We start from the raw sequence: 27,317 nt of genomic DNA, 5'->3' as shown, positions 1-27,317 counted from the left end.
TTAGCAATCTGCTTCCTCCCCCACTAGTCAGCAATACACCGAATCTGAGAGTAATCGATTAGCAAGAGGATATTTAATGTTGAATGGAAGGATTTGTTGGGCGTTTCTTAAGTGAATGGACAGCTAAAGTCACTCCAGAGTAAACGGTGCAGAGTAAACGGTGAGAAGACTGTGATAATCAAAGAAAAGATTTAACGTTTATAACATGAATTCTAGAATGGTATTATTTTTTTTCTTTCAAAATTCAATATTTATAAATTTTTAATGTAGAATGAATTTATTTTTTGCTATAATATATATATATATATATACACAAAAGTATTAGAATCAAGTTAATAGGAAAAACAAAAAATCAAATAAAAATTAAACCAAAAAAATTATTAAAAAAATATAAAAAAAGAATCCGGCCTGAAGACTTTTTCAAGGGTCACCCTCAGGCAGGGATTCAAAGAAAGGGATTTTTTCTGTGAGGACATACAGACATTGTCTAATAATGATTCCTCGTGACCCGAAAATCCCCTGAAATTATGCTCAAGAGATATACCATTTTAACAGAAAGGAAATACAAAATAACAAATTAGAAGAAAATAACCACAACAAAGTAAAAATACAATAACAAAAATAACAATAAAAACAAAAACTAGCACTAATATTAAAATTAAAAACGAAAAGACCAGAACATACCATCCAACAGTCAAGGAAACTTTAAACTATCGATTGTGATTCCCTGTTTTTAAAAAAATTAACGGTAAATTATGTAAACAGAGGTAGGCTCCCAGCGCCATCTATTGAGTGATCCAATATGCAAGGGAAGGTTATGCAGATTTAAACAATAATTGCATTTATAACAAATTTAACATATTTAAAAATTTTCTAAATAAAGATAACGTTTCTAAAAGATTTAAAAGAGGTAAAGGGAAAGGAGACAATTTTCAAATTATATTTGAAGAATTTCAAAATTACTGTAATCTGGAACACAATAATGAAAACATTCACAAAATTAGGAAACACATTTTTGGTCTTAGAAATAATAAAATGAAATGGTTTTTAAATAATAAATTCGGGGAATTAGAGTTTAAAAATTCGTACACTAAATGTATTATTCTAGATCTTATTAAATGTAAACTTAACATTGGAAAAAACGATTTACTTTTTAATAATAAAAATAATGTTTACAAAGAATACTGTGTGATTAAATTCTTGGATATTTACTTCGAATATCTAAAATTACCCAAAATTATACATAATAATAATATATTTTTTCCTCTTGCAGATAAAACTACTGTATCAATAGCGTTTAGTTACACTTCAACTTTAAAGAAAAAAATTTGTAATTATAATTACTATAGCAAAAATTTAGATAAAATAAATAAAACAGATTGTTACTGTAACAAAGAAAAATATAAAGATTTTATAGATATTGATAAAGGTCATATTATTACAGGTAATTTAAAAATTATTGAATCCAACTCTTTAAGAGATTTGATGGGAAGAGGAACAAAATTTAGATTAAGAGAAAAAATAAACCATAACAAAATTTTGATTTCTATTGGTAATGATTTGGATGTTTTTATTGCCAAATTATCTAGAAAATACCATTGGCCTGCGGAAGGTTTCGGGGAATGGAAAGTGAGAATTTTAAAGAAAATTAAAATAAAAATGAATACTGATTTTGACAGATCTAAAGAACGTGGGATTTATTTTAGTAAAACATTAAAAAACGAAATAAAAAATTTTAAAGAAAAATTTGTTATTACAGTAATAGATAAATCAGCAAATAATTTCTGTTTAATTTGTAAATATTATTATAAAGAACTTTTAATTAATGAATATAACTCTAATGCAACTTATATGTTAAAGAACACCGGGAAAAAGGAATTAGATAAAAGAATGCTAGCTTTCGCAAAAAAAACCAAAACTAAGACTTGCTCTCTTAACTATCCTTATTTATTCCCAACAGTTAAATTTCATAAAAATCCATTAAAATTCAGATTCGTAACCTGTAGCACTGGCAGTTATAATTACTATACGGGTAAACATTTCTTTAAATACTTAAAAATTATCCTGGACAAAATATAAAATGAAGACAACTTTATTATTTCTAGTAACAAAGAAGTATTGGATTTTCTTAAAGATAACAACATTAATAAACTTAATACTTTTGATTTCGAAAATTTATACACTAATCTACCTCATGAAAAATTAATAAAGGTCTGCACTTTTATATATGACGAATATTTAAATGAAAATATCATTCCTAAAAATAACTGGCTTGAGTTATGTAATTTTAATATTACTGAAAATTACGTGTTTAATGGTATTAATTTTTATAAACAAGTCAAGGGCATTCGAATGGGGACAGCTTTCTCAAGTGCTTTAGCTAATATTTTCCTGCATTACTATGAGAAAAAAATAATTAAATATAATTTAATAAACGGGTGGAGATATATTGATGACCTACTTTTGATTAACTTCGACAATACCAATATTATTACTAATTGCTATCCAAAAGATTTAATTCTAAAAGATACAAATAAAAATCAACTTGAGGCTACCTTTCTGGATTTAAAAATCAAAATTGCTAATGATAAAACAATAGTTGGTATATACGATAAAAGGGATGATTTCAACTTTAAAATAACAAAACTATGTAACTACCATTCCAATCTAAACTCTAAAATTTTCAAAAATCTAATTTTCTCACAAGTTAATAGGATCAAAAGGGTTTGCAATAATAAAAATTCTTATATTGAAGCATCAAACATCCTCCTTAAAAATTTAATTAAAAATGAATTTCCAAGAAATTACTGTAATGTCAATTTTTTAATTAAACAAGGTATGGTTTGGGATTAATCCTTTGGCTTAAATAAAAATAGAACTTCCCTTGCATATTGGATCACTCAATAGATGGCGCTGGGAGCCTACCTCTGTTTACATAATTTACCGTTAATTTTTTTAAAAACAGGGAATCACAATCGATAGTTTAAAGTTTCCTTGACTGTTGGATGGTATGTTCTGGCCTTTTCGTTTTTAATTTTAATATTAGTGCTAGTTTTTGTTTTTATTGTTATTTTTGTTATTGTATTTTCACTTTGTTGTGGTTATTTTCTTCTAATTTGTTATTTTGTATTTCCTTTCTGTTAAAATAGTATATCTCTTGAGCATAATTTCAGGGGATTTTCGGGTCACGAGGAATCATTATTAGACAATGTCTGTATGTCCTCACAGAAAAAATCCCTTTCTTTGAATCCCTGCCTGAGCGTGACCCTTGAAAAAGTCTTCAGGCCGGATTCTTTTTTTATATTTTTTTAATAATTTTTTTGGTTTAATTTTTATTTGATCTTTTGTTTTTCCTATTAACTTGATTCTAATACTTTTGTATCAATTCATCTGTGTTTTAGAAGTAGCTGCAATGGCGCTCTCTAAATACTATGAAGTTCTTTTTTGGTTTTAGTTTAAATAGGTAATAAATTTTAGTTGCGATTTCGAAACTGTTTTGTTTCGTTTTCATTTTAGTTTCGTTTTCAAACTTTTTCTTACTTTAGATTGGTTACTATATATATATATATATATATATATATATATATATATATATATATATATATATATATATATATATATATATATATATATATGACATATAAGGATATCCCAAAAAAGTGAAACAGAAGTTTATTTTCCAAGTATTGCAATTAAATATATACTTTCAATTACAAAATTTCATGAAATAAGGTAAGCAATTATATGAAAATCATTTTCGTTTCTGTGAAACATGAAATTAAAATATTAAATCTAAAATTTTACACGGTGTCTATCGTGTAGAAAAGCTCATTAGTAAAGTTTTCTCTTATATTACATCCAGCTATGGTCATACAAAATTACACGCTTCTGTCTACTCAATATGCTGAGATATATTTATTTTAAAATTTAGAAGGGCTTTTGGCATTCGTGGACACCCCGGATCAAGCGTCAAGCATTTTTCATCTGAAACTCTCCTCCGAAAAGTGATGCATACGCATGGATAATCGAGATAGAAACATCAAACGTTAACGTTTCTCAAAAGAAAAATAATCCATTCTTCATTAGTGACTAATTTTCTACAAATGTGTGTTGTTGCGTTTCTCCGAATTGTTCTGTTTTGCGCAACAGTGTGGTAAATGGCAACCGATATGTTCTGTTCATTTTGAATGGCACTTCATCTGATCCCGTCGGGCTTTAACAGATGCCATCGCAAATAGATGGGGCAGCTGTCAAGCAATGGTTAGGAGCTTCATTCATTAATAGATGAGTTACCTTGTAAGGACCTGTTGAATTTCATCCTATATCACCTATCTTGGTGAATTTTGACTTTTATTTAAGGAATTGCTTACGCTCTTCTGTATGTAACATGTCTCCTGTAGATGCAGCAAATCTTTTAAGGATCTTGCCATGCTGTTATGAATCATAAACTGAATCGCATGTACGCAACTATTGTCAGAAGAAGGCAATTTTGTATGCTATCGAGAGTTTCCTATTTAAATAAGTTTTCTTTGAGTATTTCATTTAATGTCACATTTAACCAAAATTTAAAGAAAATTAATAAATACATCATTATGAAAATGCATTATGATCCTGCCCTTTTAATAATCCTTTTTGATATGTATATTTTCCCTGAAAAAAAAAGAGTAGGATAGACTCATTCAAACAAAAGTCTTAAGTATCGAAAAAAATAATTTTAGTCAATAAATTTCCCTTTTAATATTTCAGCAATTTTTGCCGATAGAAATAGAACTATATATACTTATAGATATATTTATTTGATTAAGTGGCATTTTTTGTTTTGTTGTGGTAGTCGTGTAAAAATTGTTTTGCAACTAACTTTATACTCTCAACCTTTACAAAATCCAAGGCATTTTCATAAAATTGGCAACATACCTGATTAAACTAATGAGAGGCATATGCCTAATTGCAATAATTAGGGAAATAAAGACTTGTTTCCTATTTTTGAGACTTTATTTAAGTATCAGCTATAAAAAATTTTTTGTATATGTCTGTACAATCGAATGGTTGTCATGGTCATTAGGCATAATTTTTCCGTTGCAAATACTTTAACAAGCTGTTGAACACGTGTATATTATCCCTTAACTTGCAAAAATATATCTTTTATTTTTATTAAATCGCGGTAGATGGTAGAAAATATAATGGTCACTAACTGGTAACGTATTAGAGGGGACGCGTTTCTTCTATTAGAACTCAGATGGACCAACAGATTGGTCAAGTTGTTGCAAACGAATCAATAAATTATTATGTTACTGAACAAGATTTCAATCTTCTTCAACAGCAAAACATTTATTTGTATAATCTTATCTCATAGTGATAATAAACATACGTGCCCTTTATATATTTATCCATAAACCATAGATTTTTTTCATTGAAAAATAACAGCTGTGTTGTAATCACATAACTGTTAAATTGGAGTAAAAATACACACGTTCTTCTATTACACGTTAATTTATCAGTGAATAGTTTCACTTCGCTTTATTTCCTCACTTATAAGTGCAAAATACTTACAAAAAAAGTATGTTAACGATTTGTTTTAATACATACATTTGAATTCATCCTATTTTATTATTATTTCTCTTAATAACAAGCTTTCGGATCGTTTCATAGTTTTTATGATTGTTCTAATATTTACTCTTACTCAATACATTTGATGGATTGCTTTATATTTTTTCAGCTATTTTCAAAGCAGGAAGTTCCTGAACCATCGAAATAATTTATCAAATTTTTGTGAGCAGACAAAATGGCAAATATTCTTCTACAATGTTGAAAGCATTATTTGGATGTTTCCTGTGGGATATAATGCTCTTTATTTTATTACTAACATAAGGACTTCTTAACTTTAACCAACCCAAATAACATTATACCCGTTTTTCAGGTTCAGCAACAAATGATGCGTAAGAGCAGCATTCTGTAACTATTACTCATTTTTAAAAAAAAAAAAAAGAAATATAGACTTGTACGAGAAGAAACATTCACGGGCCATTTCAGGTCTAATATTAAAAAAAAAAAACCCTCTTTCACTAAAATTACTCTTGAAATCTATAAAATGCCTAACATTTTTGTTATAGATTGTCTTTGTTAAATTGGAGGTACTGGGAGAAATTAGCACTTTACAGGATTGCTAAAGAATATTATCGATTGAACCACGCAGATCTGTTAAATTCGTTTCAATGATTTTTATAAATCCCGGTGCTACTCATTACGAGTGTATTCATCAGATACCATCCATGTGATAACAAAATTGAAAAAATAAATAAATATTTTGTTGATACAGTGAAATTATTTTTATATACAAAGGGGAAAAAAACGCCTTTCAAGAATTCCCTTTTTGCGATTTCTTTCTTACTTTTAAAAAAATGTGCAATTTTTTTCGGGTTTTAATTTAATTCAAGATTTTTAACAAAACGTGGTAACAATTTTTCAACTATTACGGAAACTCACTTTCTCCATTCGAAATTTTAAATTATTGAACAAAATTTTAATGATTTATTTATATTACCTTGCCTTTATTTTAAACTTTTCTTCCAGAGAATGAATTATTAAGCCATAACCTTTTCTTGCCACTCAAAGTACTTGTAGATTTTTTTTAACATGAACGGTGCAATACAATCTGATAAGCCTCTAAAATAATGCTAATAAATCTAAATAGCATCTACGAAAATTAATATGTTATTAGATAATTAATGTATTTTAAAATTATTGAGGTAATAATAATATTTGAAATATCTCTTCTAATCAAATGTAAAATCAGATTAGATGTCAATGAATTTCAGTCATGTCTGGTTCTATACTATAAACAAATTATTAATAATCAAACGCAGTTTATTGGGAAAAAAATCAGAAGAAAGCCATTTTATCAAGAGAAAAACACTAGTCATTATAGTTACGTGTTAATCATATATATGACGTACACCTGATTTTTACTATAATAAAGATCGTGATGCATCCATTACCATCACCTGATGCAGATCTAAAGTTAAAATGCTCTCCTTAATAACCACCGTATTTGTTCAAAACGTTTGTTAAATTAAGAAATATAGAACTGAATTTGGTCAAGTTTCATTGAATTGACAGCATTTGCTAATTCAGCATTTCCCTTTGAAATCCCACTTACTTGTTTCAGAAAAACTTGTTTCAGATTTTGAGTCATGATCAGCTGAGAAAGACGATGGGTTAACCAATTAACTAAGGACCTGATTTTTTTAAAATCCATCAAATTTCTCCCTTTTTAAAGTCAAGTCATGTCGTACATATGCGTTTAACACAATACAAATACCTGCATAGAAAATTTTGCAAAAAAATCTTAATAAAGCAAATTATATTTATTTTATTAGTTAAAAAGTTACTCAAAGATTATTCCAAAAACCAAGATTTTAATTGACGTGTATAAACGTCGAACGCACTTAACTGGTAAAATGGATTCCACTCTCCAAACTTCCTTACCTTACAAGCAAAAGAAAATTTTGCCCTAGAGAATTTAATATGAGAGATAGATTTGTGGAACAACTGTTAAGCTACTGCTCCCGAAGTCATGTTTTGTGTTTCCTGACACCCAGATATTAAAGAGTTTTCTAAATGTCATGCAATTTATATTTTAAATTCACGGCGTAAAAATAAATCAGTTATTTTCAGATTTCAGCCTCTTAATTAAGTGAACATCAGAATAATTGCTTCCATGTAAGATCTATTCACCTTGAAAGTGCTGAAAACCAATGTTTAACTCATTCGTCTTATAATGGTATTTTACAAATCGCGTTCAATTAATTGTTTTTTAGTTAAATATATTAATTTCATAGAGAGTGAGTAGCAATGGTCTGGTAGTAAGTTGTTAGATTAAAATTCAATTTGAAACGCAATTCTCTCGAATGCTCATCGCATATTCGGGTTAAGTGCACTTTAAATCTGCCGTTGAAGATCAATTCTGCTTTCGTTTCTTTAGCTTTGAAATCTTGGTATGAAGTGTCATCTTTACCTAATCTCGGTCCAATATCATGAAATCGGCCCATGAATAATTTTGTGATAATTTTAAATAGGATCCTAATATAACTAACAAAATGAGACAAACTCCACAAGGGTAGAAGACAACACCCTTCCTTACCACCATGAACTAACCAGAACGGCAGCCAATGCGATGGATAGTTCTGAAACATATTATGCTCCAACCAATATCACAAACAGTCTCTTTGGAGATGCCTAACCCCTCTCTCTATTTATAGGGCCCCTATGCCAAGTCGAAACTGTCATAGAACCAGTTAACTTCTTCCGTGAAACTCTTATTACTTGTTAAGGTGTATAAGGCCCATAGACACGAAGACAGGACGAATTTGACTTACCTATCTTTCCCTTAAAAGAAGAGTTTCTCTCAGTCTAAAATCCAAAATTCTTGAATTAGCTCCACAAAATTAATGGAGGAATGACCTCGCCATTTAAATTCAGCATTGGGTATATAAACAATGAAAACCGAGTTCCAATTTCAATGTGCATGTTTTTGCACCGCAATAAAGTGAGAGACCTTCAGTTATTACAAGATTTAATTTCTAACAAGTTCCGATACATGACGAATCTTCAATTGAATTGGGTCTCAGAATCTTCCTTATTCAAAGAAGCAGAATTTAAGCTAGACAATAGGTTACATAAATTTAAATAAATGACCTGAAAAAATTTCTCAGATTTCTCTTATTGTTTCCACAGATTGAAATAAGTTATTATATTAGTTAATCATGGCTTCTTACACGCACCCCTGTTGGACTTGATATTTTTGTGAGTTTATTCCCGAAATTTGGAATGCTCATATCAAGATATACGAAACGTCCATCGGGTGATTAATGAGTTGAACTAACTGAAAAGGAAATAAACAAAACACGTGAAGAGCATTGTGCTGAAAGTTGGGGGGGGGGGGCAAGTCTGTTTGCTTTGGAGGAGGCCCACACGTAAGAATACATCATTTCGATCATTCTATGGTGGAAAAGAGAAGAAAAAAAATTAGGAGGGAAGGGGATATAAAAATGTTTGCGGAGAACTTTTGATGGATGGTCCTCTCACCCTTTACGGGGCAATTCGAATTTATCATCGTCTGTGGACATTGAAACTTTTGCTATGAAAAGATTACAAGTTACGATTCGGCTTCACAAAAATTTAAACAGAAAGATATCTTGTGGCCATTGAGCTTGAAATTTTAAAACCTTTTATAAATAAAATATCTGAAAAATGCTTTGAAGTTCTGACTATCCATGTAAAATGTTCGCTATTAAATATACTCAGAAAAAGTGACCGTTATAATTTAAAACAATCCGTATTCTTTATAGAAATTTAAATCAATATAGTATTGATTTTAAATATGGGTTTTATCTACATTAGCACCCGGTTTTTGAGTCCACATAAGAATGGTATTTTAAGAAGATAATAATTTTGAATAGGACTCAAATGGCGATAATTACACCCTAATAGGAACTCTGCTGTTCAAACCCTTCACATATTATAAGGTATATTTGATTAATCAATAAATAGATGTATGGTGTATTTTTTGCCTCATTCGTTTGGGAAGCTCGTTTGCTTTCGCAGGTAAGAAATAATGCAGGAATGTGCATTTTGCGTAATAAGGCGAGATCTTAAATAAAAATACAAAAAATTCATTTTCGCATTTTTTTAGGTCTATATATATATATTATTAGTTCTATATATATTTTTCACTACTTTTGTATGAGGTTAAAAATTTTATATTGCTTTAAAATATTTCGCAATTAATCTCATCAAATTGATTTTTTTTTTTTGAATGAACTGTTTCTTCATTTCCTTTTCCTTTAGAATTTGAAAATTATGAAACATTTTTGAACGATAATGATAACATAAAAAATGGGATATTTCTATAAGGGGATCGTTTCTGCCTATAAAGTGGTTACGATTAGGAGATATTTCAAATATTTTGTATGGAATTTTTAGTGAAGAATAAATAAGTCAAACCATTTTTGAAACCTAGTTTCTGCCTATTTTTTTAATTAAAAAATAGGAAAATTTCATTTTACTAATTTCGTTTTACTTTTGTTGAAAAGAAATGCATTATTTTAAATAACGTTGAACTCTCAAAAAAATTCATGATAGGATAATGCCACTTGTTTGTATCAAAATATAATTAAAATAATATTTTAATTAATAATTTATTTATTGAAATATTAAAGTAATATGCTGTCATCAAGAATACACAATGCACATATCTCAAATTTAAATAAATATTTAAAAGCCTAATTTTGTCATCACAATTTTTTTTAAAAAATTAACTAAACATAAGTGTCAGGCAAGATACATTTCTGTGAAATCGAATGAAATTCTTTGGAATCAAAATTTCTTTCCATGTAATAATTGTACATTATTTTTAATATTTGAAGCATTTTCTGTATAAATTTATTCATTTTATTATTCAATCCTATTTATTTTATTTCTCGATCTTAGTTTGGCACAGTTCTTTGTATTAAGAAGTTCGCTTTTTGTTTCAACCCTGTGTCATGTCTCAAATGTGCAATAAAGGCAAAATAAATTATGAAAATCTGAGGAAAAATTCACATTATAAATAAAATTAAATATCATTCTTAAAATAAGTAAACAAATAAAAATATAAAAATTTAAATTTCACTACAAAAAAAAGATAAGGATGTAAAAAATTGAAATCGTTGCATTAATAGTGAGAGGAAAAAAAAGAAATTAAGAGCTACATTTTATGTTGCGACTCAACGAACTCTTCTAAAAATAGTCACATACTAGAAAACAATTATTGGACACAAATAATTTTTATCATAATGCATCTCTCTGGAAATTAGTTATTCAGATATATCTCAGCTGTCAACTACTAAGCTAATTTAATGTAGAGGTGAAATTACTGTAGTTCAGAAGTCTTTTAAAGATGGTAGCAATTTATTTTCTCATTCGTTTACATTATCAATGCTGTCCCCATTACAAAAAAGCATATATTAAAATAATGCATTAACTAATGGATAAATTCTATAACATAACCTTGTAACAGATGTTGTATTTTTGGTAGATTCAAAGAGATTTTTAGAAAAAATCAATTGCAGCCTTTATCAATTTAACAAAGACCATCATGCTAAATTGATTATTTCGAATTTAATATCCGTTCTCAAATTACATACTCTGCTTGCCTCCTCTTTTGATATATTGCATACAAGTCCATTAAGAGGACAACTGTTTAAGAAAAGGGCCTTTAAACTGCAGTTTAATTATTTTAAAATAACTCGAGCAAAGGTTTTTACATCGATTTCACTCGCTTGTTACACTCGTCCGGAACTAGAGGTTCACTTGCAGAATCTTGAACATCGATTTGCGAGCAAAGAACCAGGCAGGAAGCGAGCGATCTCTTCAAAGCCACATCGGGGGGGGGGGGTCGATATATCGGAAGTGCTTTCGGACGTCAAAAGTATCGACTTTCTGTCCCAGCATCCCATATCCCAACAGGACCTTGTTGTTCGTGTTCTACAAATAAGTTCTTTTCAAATTATTAACCGCTTTGTATGCGTTGAATAATAAAACAATGCGTTTCAAAAAAAAATTATGATTAACGTTTTTAAGTCAGCTTCATTCAAAAATGATTTAGAGAAATATCCTTCCTGTGGTTAACACAATTATTAGTTGTCAGAATTATTCTATAAATGCAATTTTAGCATAGAAATTCGTCAACTTTGTTAAGTGGTTGAATTGAAATATACATATCAATTCAACCACTCAAGATCATAAAATACCTCTGCACAGCATCAATAAATACACTGATTATAATCTGAAATCTTAAAGCATGTTCCCAAGTAGCATTGTTGTATTAACATCGGAGGTTGCAGTGAAGTTGTGTTTATGACCATGTAGCGTGTGTTTTATTCATGATAAAAGGCGGTCAGCGGAGATTGAAATGAGAGAATTCGTTCCTTAAAATGGTTAAACTCACGCTACGGCAACTTTGGCAGTGGAGGTGGAGGTGGCATAATGGTATGATATTTAATGTTACACAGACGAATAAAATCTTTCCATTTCGCTTTTCGGTTCCGAAACATTGCTAATCGTAAATACAGCTTCCAGAGTGCAAACCGAAAGTTTCACTATAGCCGCTTGAGAAAGAATATTTGCCTTAACCGGCCAGAATGATGATTCTATCGTTTCGAATGACCTCGACAATAATTCACGTGTGGTTGCACATTTGTTAATCCTGCATTCTCAAAAATCACATCAAGTTATCACTTCCGCTCCCGATCCCCGATCCACTTTTTAAAATTAAGGTTTTCTTGAATTCCTTCTTCTGATAAAGATCAGCTGAAAAGTAGCCGTTTTCACATTGTTGCTTAAATTTAAATGGAATTGTGTATGCACAAAACAAAACCTATTTTCTATTCCAGCAGTAACAAAAACACCAGGGCCGGTGTCTTTCTATTTGAGATCATTTTGTAGAAGTCGATATTGTTGAAATTTATATTGTAGCTATGGGTATTATCCGAATGAATGAATGAATGATGAAAGTTTTAGATTCGCCTAAGTACAGTCAATCAATTGGAACATTTGTTATGAATAACTACAAAACTATTTATAAAGCTAGTTATCACATTAAAATAAAAACAAAAGGAATCAAGAAATATTTTACCATTTTGATATTCAGTTTGTGAGGAAAGTTTTATTGATATTATAGAATTATTATTTGATCTAAGTTTCAAATATAATTCAAAGACAAATAGAAGTCAAAAAAAAATGTTGGGACACTTTTGAAATGAGAAAATTAACAAATATATAGCACACCAATAGAATTAATTTTACTTCCTTTTATACACTACAATTGTAAATATAAAAGTTTTCCCAGATAACATTACTTATAGAAAAAAATGGCAAGAAACAAAGATTATCGAGTGATTGGGAAATCTTTTAAAAAGTCACTGGAAAAAATGGAAAATCATTTCTCTGTATTGGACATAAATTGAAATGGAGTATGTCTATTGTTTTAAACATTATTCACAGATTCCAGAAAACAAATAATGTTGAAAAAAAGCAAAGATCAGGGCATCCAAGGGCATTTAATGAACATGAAGAGAGGTGGATTGTGAGACAAGTTCACTTTAATCCAAAAAGAAGAGCGGTAAAATTGACTCTGCTATGTAAAAGTAAATTCGGAAAATCTGTAAATCCTAAAACTGTCATATGTTTTAAGAAAACACAAATATAATGACAGAGTACCTCAAAGAAATTCCTATATCAGCAAAGAAAATCTAGAAACTAAGGTGGTATTTCCTAAAATATATCTACAGTAGCCAAAAGAATTTTGGGAAAATGTAATTTTTGTTGCTGAAAGCAAATAAAACATTTTCGAATCGGATGGCAAGCAAATAGTTTGGCGGAAACTAAATACAGCCATGCATGTCAAAAATATACGGTCTACTATCAAATATGGAGGTGACAATCGAATAGTTTGGGGTTGTATGGCAAGCACTGGTGTTGGAACTTACATTTTATTGATAATGCAATGAATAAATATGTCTACCTTGATATTCTCAAGCAAAATTTAAAGCAAGATGCGAGTAAGCTGGAAACCTCAAGACATTTTAAATTTACCTAAATAAATCCTCGAAACGTACTGCTGATATTTAAAAGTTATGGGTCCTTTGCCACTGTCCTAGTGTTATGAAGACTCCTGCACAAAATCCAGACTCCCATTGGGCATGTGTGGGATTATTTGCAGAAAATATTACATGATGTACATGAAAACTACATGAAATTTCTAACAAGCAGAATTTAAGAAAATATTTGGCCGAAGAGTGAGTCAAAATCGATGGATCATTTTGCAAAAAATGGATCCAATCCATACTAAATAGACTGCGAGTGGCCATAACAATCAAGGGCAGCCCGACAAGATATTAACTTTTAAGTTTGCATTGTTTTTTCTTAATTTATTGGGAAGTGTCGCAGTACTTTTTTGTGCTTGATTTTTTACTTGATTTCTTTTATTTTCAATTAACCATAACTGCATTAATGCGCGGTTTTGTTTGAATTTTTATGATTTGCATAAATCAAAATAATATATACTTCTTTGGTTTGGTTTCATTTCTTTATTTAAGTAAAATATTGTGATATAAATCCGTGAACTTGTAGTGTGTTCCTAATAGTTTTTTGATACATTACTTATATTTCAAATTCAAGCATAACTTTCCAAAGTACTGTACCTAATTAGGAGTATACCATAAGTGTTTTAAGAACATGGAACTATTAAAAAATAATGCATCTGTCAAAAAAAATTCTAATCTTTTCAGCAAGAACCTATTCTTCTAAAATCTTCCTTTATGTGATTGTTCGCTTCATTTTTATGCAACAGAAGGCATTAAAATTCATATCCACTTTCAAAAATAATCGATGATTAGTTTTTTTAATCACTTGCTAATAATTTCACTCACATATTCTACTATAAAGAAATTTCTATTCTACTATTGTAGAATAGAAATTTCTTTATAGTATAATATGTGAATGAGTGTTCTTTATAGTATATTCTATATAGTTTCTTTTTAGTAGAATTAGAAATTTCTACCTAATTCTACTATAAAGAAATTCAAAATAAATTTCTTTATAGGCATTAAGAAATGCAACCTTCTTTGTTTGTTTAGAACTCCCTTTTATAGAAAATGAATCGTTATTTCTTCTAGCTGTAAGGAACATAGCATTATAATAAAATTAAGAAAACCATCAAACATTTCTCCTATTAAAAACTATTAGAATTTCACAAACGTTCTCCTTTAATTGTCCTGTATGTTATCAACATCTCTTCTTTCCCGTTAATACAGGATATAAGGTATCAGTTGCTAGGGTTTTTTTCACCTTCTGATATTGTAACTTAGTTTACGTTAAAGCACTTTATAAGTTCGAATTAAAATATGACATATCCGATGTATCCTTTCTGTTGCCAGCATTTCTTTTCTCAACTCATTCAAGGCCTGCGTCATTAGACCCCACCTATTCACCCATTCTGTGTTTCCTCATGGGAAGATTTTGTATGTCGTCTTTTCCAGACTTACTCAATCCAATAATACTTTTGTATCGAATGCATAAAGCAGAAAAGACAGCGTCCGAAAGGAGCCAACATAAAGATTTTTGAAACTCAAGACGATTGCATTCTGACAACAAATAATGTATACAAAGAGATATTGTAAATACCGTGTGTCCCCAAAATGACTGATGGATTTTGAAAATCGATATAAAATACGGAATGCAAAAGAAATATATTTGATTTGCGGCCTTTCATTTGGAAAAATCTCGGAATTTTATCCACTAAATTGCAAATTTAGTTAATATTGCCGCAGACAGATGGTGTGGAGGCAATCTGCACTTTGCTAAAATTCCTTGAATTCCCGAGCGTAAGGCCATAAATAATATCACCTCCCGTCTTTTGTTTTATTGATTTGCAAAATCCATCAGCTTTTAGGACACCCGATACATTTATATCAGTCAATTCTCCTTGCAGTTTCTTGTTGTTGCGTATTTAATTTGAACTTAACGAAGGGTATAACCGTTTCTTAAGGAGAAAGGACTGTTGAATGTGCGAGAGTTCCTCAAAAGTTCAACCATAATCATTTATTCTATATCTATAGTATCCATACGTCTTACATTCATCGAATTATCATAGTTTAAAACTATAAAATAAAATTAAGCCATTCATAGCATGGAATGTTACTGTAATTCAATAACATTCCATGAATAGGTGGTGTGTAATGCGCGAGGATAGAACCTGGGACCTTGTGGTTCGCAGTCCAGTAACTAAACCCTTATACCAAAACAATTGTTAGGGTAGAAGAGTTGTTAACTGGCTTATATGCTATTCACCACAATAGCTAAAATGTTATGTGTCTTCCGCTATTTTCTTAAGATAATAGAGTTTCGAAGCAAAAATGACCCTTCAAAAAATAACACAGAAAACAGAAATGAATGAATCGATGGAATTCGTTTGTTTCATTAAGCAAATATAAATCTGAAGATTTGAAGCTTAAAAGTTTAAGATAACTTTTCACATTTTTAAAGGGTGTCCCCCAAAAAATGGAACTGGCGTTTATTTCCTTAGCTATTCAATTAGACATAGAGTGACAAATCAAAGTTCTATAAAGTAAGGAATGTATAAAAATAATTTCATCAGAGGGGAATAATAAAAAATGACAGAAATGAAATTCTTTTTGTGGCCCAGTAACAACAAAAAAAAATGCAAATGACTAAACAGTTTTTTTTCACATTCATCTATCTAAAACGATAAAAAGTGCCATGCTTAATATGTAAAACTTGTTGAGATATCCTCTGAGACGATTTATCTGTGTCTCTGACGCGTTTGAAAGAAGTTTTCGTTGTCATTTTTGGGAATAATATGCATATTACGAAAATGTATTAAAAGGGTTGAATTAGAAAATGCATTTATCAACTTCCATTAAATTTAAAAATAGGGTCAAATAATACATTAATAGAAGTTTTTAAAAACTTGGTTAAAATTTATATCTTCAACTATACAATACAAAGTTGCAATTGTATGCATCGTTACAAAATTGACAATTGTATACAAAATAATACTAAATTATATACAAAAATTATATACAATACAATCATATACAAAGTTGCATTCTTTTAGCAATGCAATTATATGTTCGAATTCCTTACCTATGACTTAAATACAAGCTTTTTGAATGTGTTGGCCAATATCGAAAGAATATATTTCCAAAGTCAATTCATCCCTTAGTCAAGATATAATAAGAATCAAAAGTAACTGAATATATTTGTCAACATTCAGCATACTGTTACACAAAATGAAACAAACCAAAGGGTTTCAAAAAATTGTCACACCACAAATTTATAAAAATGGCCACTGATGATGAAACGCTTTTACGATGAATTGATTTTTATCGTTCTAAAAGTTCGAAGATATCTGCTTCTGCCCTTACTGCAATTTTCAGAAAAGAAGAATTCGATCTTGAAGTAGGATCCAATTGTAAAATTTAGATATATGGTGTGTATTTTTCCATTTAGTCCTTGTAATAATCCATTATGAATGCCAGTTATTACGTTAAAATAATCTTTATATTGGTTTTGTAATGTTGAGTTCTGGATTAACAGTTCGTACAAGAGCTTTCGGGTACTTTGAAAAATAAGCCAAAATATAAATTTCTTCTTCACTTGTATAACGCATCCTCCTCCCCGTTCCTCTCTAGAAAATAAGGATCTTGTAATCAGTAATCCGTATTGTTAACACACTTCCTAAATGGAGGCTAGGATTTCGGAAAATAAAACTTTTCTTAGACAACTAGGCTTCAATTACGATTACATATGACATATCCAAACTTTCCTTATTAGTGAAGATGTCATCGTTTTAGAACTACTGTCCAATCAAAATGGATAAAATCATGTATGGGTAGCAAATTTCTTCTTCCTTCATTTCAAAATCTTGATTATTAAATGATGTATTACTAGACAAATATTGATAATGGTTTGCATTTTTCCACAATTTTTCTGAACCGAATGTATTTGATTTCTGAAATTAAATTTTTTTTCATCTAAATTTGAGATGAATCCTTCTAAATTTAAAAATAATCATGTCTCTGTAAACTTTGTGGATAAAAACGTTAAACGTTGTGTGTGAATAGATGTAAGAAAAAAAATTACTTACTGCCATTTTATCACAAGGGCGTGCAGAAAAATCTAATCATTATTAACTCTTTCTACAGATGCCGAAGTTTTTTTCATTCGGTTGTCCACCTTATTTTATGAAACTTTGTAAATGCAAGTATATACCTAGGTATAAAAGCTTGTTGCGCTGACTGGGGGGCACCTTGTATATAGCAAGATAGAAACTGTATGGTGACATCGATTGTTAAATTTTCTTGAAGCTTCATTCATTTGTAAACGTTCATTAAGGGAAGACTCTCTCTTAGGAAATCCAACGTTAAGTTTCCATGTATTTTTTTATTGTATTTCCAAAAGAATCCACTCTTTTTTCAAACCACTGCAATACCCAACAAAATATTCCTTACTTGTTATTTTTTCCGGCTTCAACGATGCATACATGCAAAAGAGAAAAGAATTTTTTTTTTGTTCAATAATGCTCGGTTGGATGAACCCTTACCTTTTTCCAAATCTTTGAAGAGATGGATCTAACTGGTTGCTTTCAAAGATTGGAAACTGAGCCATCGACATGTTTCTCTGAAGCAATCTGTTCACTACCAAAACAGAAGCTCCAAGCATGCCGGAAGGTATTTTACAAATCTGCCTTTTTCCCTCTTCCCATCACAGAAATAGTAGCGGGGCAGATGCATGGCATTCCCTCTGATCTCAAAGTAAGCAATGGCGAAAATTGCTCGCTAGTCTAACAGCAGATATCGACCCCTGCCCCTGGAAGAATATTTTTCCTTGGCATTCTTCAAAGAAAAAAAATGGGGGAAATGACTTTTAAAATATTTTCCGCTCTTGAAATTCTCCAAGCATTTTCCCACCAAGATAGAATGTATGCTATAAATATCCTTCGTTTCCTCAAAGGTTCGAAAAAGATAGTCTCTTAGCGCATATGCACTTAGAATCCCTGGATGGAAAGCAGAATGTAATATTTGTTTTGACAGAAAATCTGTTTCTTCTGAAATTTCTTACTGAAAAGTTTTACATAAGGGGTTAAAGCGTGGATCTACTTTATACTTAAATGAAACAAGAAAAGACGCGGTTTATTTTAGCGTACATAAAAGGAAAAATTTCTAACTCAAAATCAAAAGTTTCAATTCTGTACTTACATAAATTGACTGATTTCTGTATGCCTTTCAAATAGGGGAGATTGTAATGAATTAAAACCCAAAAACAAATCCAAAAATTCTTGAGCAAACCAATTGTTTAGGTTTTAGATATAATATATTGTGTTTTATTTTCAAATATGATTGAATAATGATGTCACACAAAGTTACGCTTTTACACGTATCCTCTAATACTTAAAGCATATCCTCTATACTTATTAGCATCAGTCTTAACTAAATGCTTTCATTTGTTGGAGATAAATTATAATTATGAATAATCATTTTAAGGGTATTTAATATTACACAGGTAAAATGTGGGAATAACATAAATTCGACGAAGCAAAAGGAAAAACGTAATAGTAAATAATCTTAAAATATTCATCTCTCCGCTATTTTCAAGAAATTATTTGTTTATTATCGAAACTGTTGTCATGTTTTTCTTTCTGCCCTTACTGGTGAATGGCAATTCCACAGGAAATGATCTGCGTGTGTTCATGTAACCAGTATTCAATTTACTGATCTTACGCAAATCATTTGCTTACTCATTAATTTATTTTCTAAATTTCCCTGTCAGTTACAATATTTACTCAGATTTGTTCCGTTATCTTCTATATTTGGTAGTTATTCATTCGCAAAGAAATATTTTTGATGTCAATGTCTCTGAAGACGACTTGGAAATCTATTTTATATTGTTTCTCATAGGTGCTTTTCGTGTGGATATCAATGCAACCAATGAACGGCTATCGAAACGGCTCGACATTTTATTGATCCTGTAAGTCATTTTTATATGTTTTGTTCCTTTTCTTGCTAAAAGAGGTAACGGCAAAGGATCTTTCAAAAAACTAACAAACTAAACTCTATCAAATTCGTTAAGATGTTTTCTCCCTGAAGGCAAAAAAAGCCCCTCTTTTTAAAATTGTTCCTAGTAACACTAGTTGAATCGCATTGTTTGCAGCCTCCCCTCCTTTCCTTACTGAATACAAATTATCCTTTTCTTCTCAGATAAACCATTTTTTCTACTTTACCCTCTAATAAGATGCGTTATCGTAGCGGCGGATTTCTGATGAAGCTGATATTTAGAGCTGCTAGGCTGAGGAAGGAACGCAAGTAGATCATTAAAAATATCATTTGTAAAATCAATGAATTTATTTTCTAAGTGTCAATTCTATGAATAAAAAATACTAGGACTAAAATATGCATTTTTATTGAATTATTAAATAAGGCAATATTAATTACGTTTTTATAATAAATGGTGATATTAATAATTCCTTTGTCGACTTGGCAATTAAATAGTAATTAATATCAGAAGGAAATGAAATCAAACAAATATAACTTATAAAATAATAAATTTTAAAATTATGTTTGTTTGATTCAGCGTTAAGAAAATTCTAATGTTTCATAAGAATTACATGCCTTCATATGCAATAAAATAAATTATTAGTTAATATCTAGTTAAGGGCGCTAATATGTATAAAAGTTAATTATTATTGCTAATATTTCAGTTTAACTAAAAAAATATTCATTACTTTGAAAAATAAAGTTTAATTGATCATCTTACTGAAAGAGGAGCCTCGTAATACACGTTGCAAAATGCTTAAATCCACCGCTGTTCATTTTGTTTTTGAAAAGTGGCATCATTCTAAGTAAACAAGAATTCCACAAAACTTTGAAATATGGTAGAATTTTTAATCATTTTTTAAATTATCCAGAACGTCTTAATTTTAGGTTAAAGATTTATTAATACGAACATTTTAGAATTGAGCGCATATCATCCATTGTGATGTCATTTGAGTAGCATTTGTAATACAAGTTATTACTGTTATACACTTACTCATGCTACACTTATCTACTGGTATTCTTAATTTTGGTTTTAGATTATTCATGTCTCCAATGTATTTGTCATAAATTCCGAAATGCATATTTTTTTTCATTACAAACTGAAAAAAAAAATCTAATCCCTTAACCATTTGTCACATTTGATTACTCACATCTATTTATCACCTTTTTGACTTTTAAGCGAAAATTCAGCAATTCATAAATATAAAAATAGTTTAAACGTGGAATTTTATAAGTTCTCATTTGAATTAAATCGATAAAACTTTTCAAAAAAATTAATATGTATTAAAATAGTAGAGACAGTAAAACATTTAAGTAATTGATTTAATTTTATATTAATTTAGCACAAATTTCGTGTCTGAATGGGATCATCATAGAATTATTGTAAATACTAAATATGTTTAAAATACAATTCTTCCTTTCAGTGAGTAAGTAAATTCCTAAATTGTAAGTAAGTAATCCCTAAGTCCAAAAAGTCCTACCAATGATATATAGATTTCTAATTAAACTCCTTTTTAAAAAAGCGGAAACTATATAAGTAGCGTAATTAAACTTGTTTAACCCATAACAACGAATTAAAAAAAAATAAACGTTTCATTCGCTAATCTAAATACAGCAATAGTGTAATTTGCATGTATATATATTTACATTCCAGTTTTTCTTTTAATTTGTGAGCATGAGCAACTATTCTACAGTACAGATCTTATATCCTACCTTTTACAGCATTTTAGGAAGAATGATGTCCATAGAAGCTAATAAAGAATCTGAGGTTCAGGTTCAAAGTTAAAATCTTTGATTTAACCTAACACACACACACACACACACACACACACACACACACACACACACACACAAAAAAAAAAAAAAAAAACCAGGGAAGACTACTTTTTATCTACAGTGAAAGGTGCTTAAAAAAACAGGAAGTGTAAAAATATTGAAAAGGACAGGGATTAAGTTTAGAAAATTTAATTCTTAGTAAAATTTAATCTCAAAAGTTAAATATCATTGCATTGCTTGTTACAAATTTCTCTTTCCACATCTTCTTTCCAGCACTGCTTATGACTTAAAATATCGCTGCTTATTTGCTCTTCAGAAGTTGAGTTGAATTTCAAGAAATTGCCAGATATTATTCGCATGAAAACAAAGATTTGGGATTCTCGCTTTGGGACAGAATAGAAAGAAAGTTCTGTGGTATCCGAACTGTGTACATGGGATGGGTACAGAATGGGTAAATTTAATAAAAATATTTTCTTGTCTATATATTTAAAATAATTAACAAAGAACGAGATCCCCAACTACAGCTATTATGTGGATAATTTTGATTTCATATGAAAATGAAAACAGAGGCAAGATGAAGATATTTACATTTAACTATACAGCAAATACCAATTATCAGCAAAATTAGGAATGAATAAACCGTAAAATTGAACATGTTTTGTGTGTAATATACGAGTTTAATTAAAATAGTATTGTTCAAAATGACAAGCAAAAATTGAAACTGCAAGAAAACAGGACGAAAGTCAGGGTCCAACAATGAACTCCTGTAAAGCGCTCATTTTATTCATTCTGTATCATGTCTCTGAGGTTAAGTCATCGGAAAGCGATTGCCTCAGATTCGTGAAGGAAATAGCATGTTTTATTTTTGTAAAAAATGTACACAAATTGAAATATTCTATAACAGTCTCCAATTACTATCGAGTTACACGCCGTTTCAACAGAAATTTCAAAAGCATTGCTGCATTGTACATTCTTTAAGGGAAAAAACCATTTTACAGAGTCCTTTGATCAATTGCAAGCATTGCATCGATTACGCCAACTTTTATTCCATGTGAAAATGTCTGACTACTACGCCTGTCACCCCACTGATCTCTGTTTTCGAGAGATATCACAAAAAAAAATTTAGACAAAACGCCCAATTTCAGTAGCTTGATTGATTTTGGCTATTTATTCGCCATTCCATTTCTGTACAAACACAACTAATCAGTTAGGATGCTTCATATTTGTTGAATAAGTTTAATTTAAAACAGTAATTTTTTTTAGTGATAAGACACAATTCTTCAAAATGAGTTGCTAATGATAAAATAGCAGTCGCCGGTAAAGGCTGCAATACGTAAATTATGTAATTTAAAACTGTCTCAAAACTATTTTTATCAAGTAAGATCTACTTAAAATACTCGTATCTTTTTAGTATAGCAATAAAAAAAAAGTTTGCATTAGAGCATAAACAATTCGTGGTGCATTTTCTTACCTCCATTCGCAAAACACGACATTAACTGAGAAAGGACGACGGTCTGGGATTCGTTTATCTTTAATGGGGAGGTGAATGAGTCCCTAAACGACTTCCTTGAGTTAATACATAGCCTCTGAAAAACAAGAGGAAGCAAAATGTAACAAGTTGTTGAGGTTATATACTTTCCGACCTCAAGAGAGGAAAAAAGTATGTTATACAAAAAGAGAAAGCGAATTGCTTAGATGCATCACTTTTAAGGAACTAAAGATGTTTCAGAAAAGAAATAAAAGAATCAAATAAATGAAAACTATAAAATGATATAAATGTGATAATAAGCAAATAATAAGTGATTGTACAAACTGTAAAAAAATGTTGTTGTATTATTTATTTTGCTTTGGATCCCAAATTTTTAATTATAATTCCTATATACTTAAAATAAATTAAAGATTTCTTTTAAATTTAATATTCACCCAGAAAGTCTGTTCTTCCCTGGATTTTCTCATATACTTAGAAAATACAGCATCTTGTTTTCTGTCATCTTTCTATCGTCCTCTGCATTCCCTTTCGTCATCTGACAGCGGTTCAAAATGACGAGGTCTGTCCCAAAATAGCCATAGTGTTGTTTTACAAAGGGACGTTAATGTAACTAAACTAACTGCATTCTCTAAGCATACAGCGGAAAGTAAGGAGAAGATAGCAAATCCTCAAAGATCATGGTCGTTTACTAGCGTGAATTCCTTCCTTCTGATATGGGCATGGAAAGCTTTCGAAATGATAGTTAGTTCTCGACACCCTGGTAGGTACAGAAATAGAGTGGGCTGGCTAAACCCTACCAATGACGGACGAACCACCTGCGGTAAGGATTATATTGTGACCATTGATGGACTTTAGAACTCAACTATTAAGATTCAACCATGATTCCCGCCTGTGATATCACGGTTTCCGGTCATTTAAATTTTTTTTCATGTGCCTTCGAATGGGTCGGAGTTGTCAACAAAGAGCATTATATATATATAGCACGTTTCGTGCTTCGTATAATAAGGAAAAAACACAAATAAACATATTCCTCTCCACCATTTGGATTCAAAAGTAGATACAGATGCGCTATTCTGGTTACATGTCAGCATATCCAATTTCATATATCTAAATCATTGCGTTTATCACTTATTGTTGGTTGATTGGTTAGTTATTTGGTTTTACTGGAGCAAGAGCCACATTTGGCTATGCTGCGCCAAATATTTGGTAGATAAGCAAGATCACTCACTGTATCATAGAATAGTATATAAATGTCATTTACGTACATGTATAGAAAGGTCTAAAATCGTTGAAATCAAGCACTATAAATGTAAAATGCTTGATTAAATTTTCGGCAAGAGGAAAAGCATTGAATTGAGTATGCTACGTTATATAACATTCGAAAGTTTTAAAATCAACAGACAACTACAAAATCGATAAATTCAAAATCTCAAGTTGAAAAGATATATATTTATTTATATTTTGTTGGAATGATGATACGAAAGTATCTTTTCTCCCGCTTGCATGTAGTAGAGGCGGAGTTGGTGGGCAAGTGTCTTCAATAATCGGGCATCTTCGCGAAGAGGAAATTCATTTCGCAAGAGGATATCCAATTTTTTTAAATAAATTAATTATATCAAAAATAGGATACCTCCCTGACTATCCACATAATTTAATTCTAAAAGTAGAAACCCCCCAAATAAAATTAACTTTCTTCTTTTATTTTGATGAAAATCATGGTCGTAAAAAAATTAATGAAAATCCTTAACTTCGTATACTTTAAATTTCCAAGAATTTATCAATGTCTTTAATTTTTTTAAAAGCAAGTAGCAAAGCATTTAATGTTTTTTTAAAAAGCAAAAATAAAATACCAATTTTTAGTTAAATTTGCTCGTAACGAACGATTTTCATTTTCGATCTCAATTCGAGATGAAAAATGACTGCTATGATCAAAACTCTATACTATTTTTATTTTTCTTATATATGATTTTTTTCACTTACGCAAACAATAAATGTGTTTAATACAATTTAGTAAAAGTTCCATGTTCATTATGTTTGATAATCTGTAGAGAAAATACTCATCATCAGTTAATAAATGAGTACCAGCCTTGTTACAGATTCGATTAGCTGTAATAAAATAGATAATTAACAGGTTTTACAATTTTTTGTATTAAAACTCCGATTTGAAATTCGTCTATCGATAGATTATGCCAATGATGTGAAACTTGAAGGAGAGGATTACATTTTTAATTCGATTTTTGTCTATAGCTTTAGTAAACTTTTTCGTCCCTTTATAATAGTCATATTATGAATTTTATTAAATTACTTGTTCGGGAAAGAAATAGTCCTTAGAAGAAAAGATTTAATGCACATAAGCCAATTAAATAGTAGCACAGTGGAAAGTTATTTTTAAAGAAACTCTTCTCTGATCTATAAAGTATATGCAAGGAGATTCAAAAATACTTGGTATAAGGGACAGTAATAAGCAGATTTTATACACACATGTGTTCATGAAATAGCTAGTATAAGAATGTGCATGTAAGAAAGATATGGACAAGGGATCTTATTCAACAGGAATAATTCTTTAATTGTTCGAGTTTTTAAATTACATATTTAGAAACATGGCCATCAGCAATAATATAAAATCTTAAGTGGAGGTGCGTACATTGATTCACTCTAGCCAAATTCTCAAGCGTTTCCTTCTCATTTCCAGCAGTAGTTGATCATTTTATCACTACATTTTCACCAGACTTAATAGATTTGCGATGATTACGTTTTAATAATTTTGTAAGTTGTGCTCTTATTGCCCTTCCAGATGATGAGATGCCTATCATCCACCTGTTTCGCCTGGGTGGTAACGTATCCGCATCTAACCAGACTGTTTTAGTTTCGAAAAATTGGGATGTATATAAGCTCGATTTATATTAAATTTAACAACGACAATTCGTTGATATGTCTTCAGAGGGGGTATCAGTACCTCTCTGTTCATCAGAATACGACTTAAAATGACAAAATCCACCCAAGAATAAAACTTGTCTGGTTTCAAAATAGGAGTCAATATAACATAGTTAAAATGACACATCTTCCTATGAATATTCTTTATCTGGCTTTAAAACAGAACATTTTTATGTCTAAAATAACAATTCCGTTCTTTGCCTGGGCTCAAAACAGCAGTAGCACACAGTACTTGGATTCAAAAGCAGAGACATTAATATTATATTGGTAAAATAACAAATTCCATCTGGGAACAGTCCTCTTAAATGGGACGTCAGCATAACTTGTAAACTAAATCAAAAAGTTAAAATCCTTGCATCTTATGTATGAGCTTCTTGATGACCATGGAAGAAGAACACGTAACCTAATCTAAGCGCCCTCTTCACCACCATATGTGGGCATTTAAAATCGCGCATAATCCATTGCAATGTGTATTTAAGTCACTTGTCTTCGCATTTTTCAGAAAGATTTTATAATATTTTGCGTAAGAGTAAATTAACTATTTTAGTCCAGAAAAATATGCTCGTAACTCATTTTCAGTAAGTTAAATTTTTTTTTTAAATTCTTTAAAAAAGGAAAGATGTTCCTAATTTCATGCGTGGATTAATAGAAAAGTTTTCACACGTATTTTAAAACTCCGAAAAAATATTTTTCTCGCAACTCACTTCCTTACCTTAATTCTGCTTGACGTTTAATAAATATGCAAAATGTATTTTACTTAGAACGAAATTCTGCCGATGGAAATCCTCAAAGAAAGGCGAAAAGAGTCACAATTATAGAATTCGGGACATTTCTATAATGTTCCATTTACATTTTTGGAATGAAAAAGAACTTAATTCTTTCCAAAGCTTGAAACAAAGTGTGCGCTTTTTTTTTTTTTTTGAAATTGCTAGGTTTAAATATGCAAATTAAATGCGATTGAAGAGATGGCCATTTCATACTTGCTCGTAAAAAAATCTTGCCGGAAATCTGTTGAGATAATTGAACCTAGTGCCTAAGGGGAAAATGTTCTTCCAGATATTTTTCTTAAGCTTTGAATACTCAAAAAACAGAAATAACACCGCTTGTTAAATAAATGTTTTTTTAAAAAAAATTTATCTTTTAAGGTTTCTAGGGAGAGGTCTTGTCGTTTTCGATCATTTTTTTTCCTCTTAGTTATATTCGAAAGATCAATAACGCCCCAACAGAAAGCTCTTAAATGTCATTACAATTATTTTTATCAGACGATTTATTTCTGCAGTTTGAGATACTTTTAGCTATACTCTAAAAGAATTGAAATTTTAAATTTGAAAATTTTGTTATTTGTAAATAATCTCTTAATTTAATTCGCTATGCAACCCTTATTATGTTTTATCAAAGCTTTTTCAAACTGTAAATATATATATATATATATATATATATACAGAGTGATTCAAAAAAACGTGGAC

General features: G+C 30.0%; 1 protein-coding gene across 5 annotated transcripts in view; it reads left to right on the top strand.

Annotated features, from left to right (window-relative positions):
* LOC129985235 (probable G-protein coupled receptor AH9.1) overlaps positions 1 to 27,317 on the top strand; it is a 186,017-nt gene that overhangs the window by 64,342 nt on the left and 94,358 nt on the right. For 2 of the 5 annotated variants that reach the window (XM_056095185.1, XM_056095183.1), the window contains one exon: positions 19,518 to 19,587. The exons of the other annotated variants lie outside the window; for them this stretch is intronic. Coding sequence is in view for 1 of the 2 variants with exons in the window: in XM_056095183.1 (XP_055951158.1) it covers positions 19,518 to 19,587 (70 nt within the window). In the remaining variant the exon portion in view is untranslated. The remainder of the gene's footprint in view (positions 1 to 19,517; positions 19,588 to 27,317) is intronic. 5 annotated transcript variants of the gene reach the window in all.

The sequence above is a fragment of the Argiope bruennichi genome, chromosome 9, assembly GCF_947563725.1.
Source record: "Argiope bruennichi chromosome 9, qqArgBrue1.1, whole genome shotgun sequence".
Classification (NCBI taxonomy): Eukaryota; Metazoa; Arthropoda; class Arachnida; order Araneae; family Araneidae; genus Argiope; species Argiope bruennichi.
Note: the sequence above shows the minus strand (reverse complement) of the source record. Positions and strands in the feature narration are given on the sequence as shown.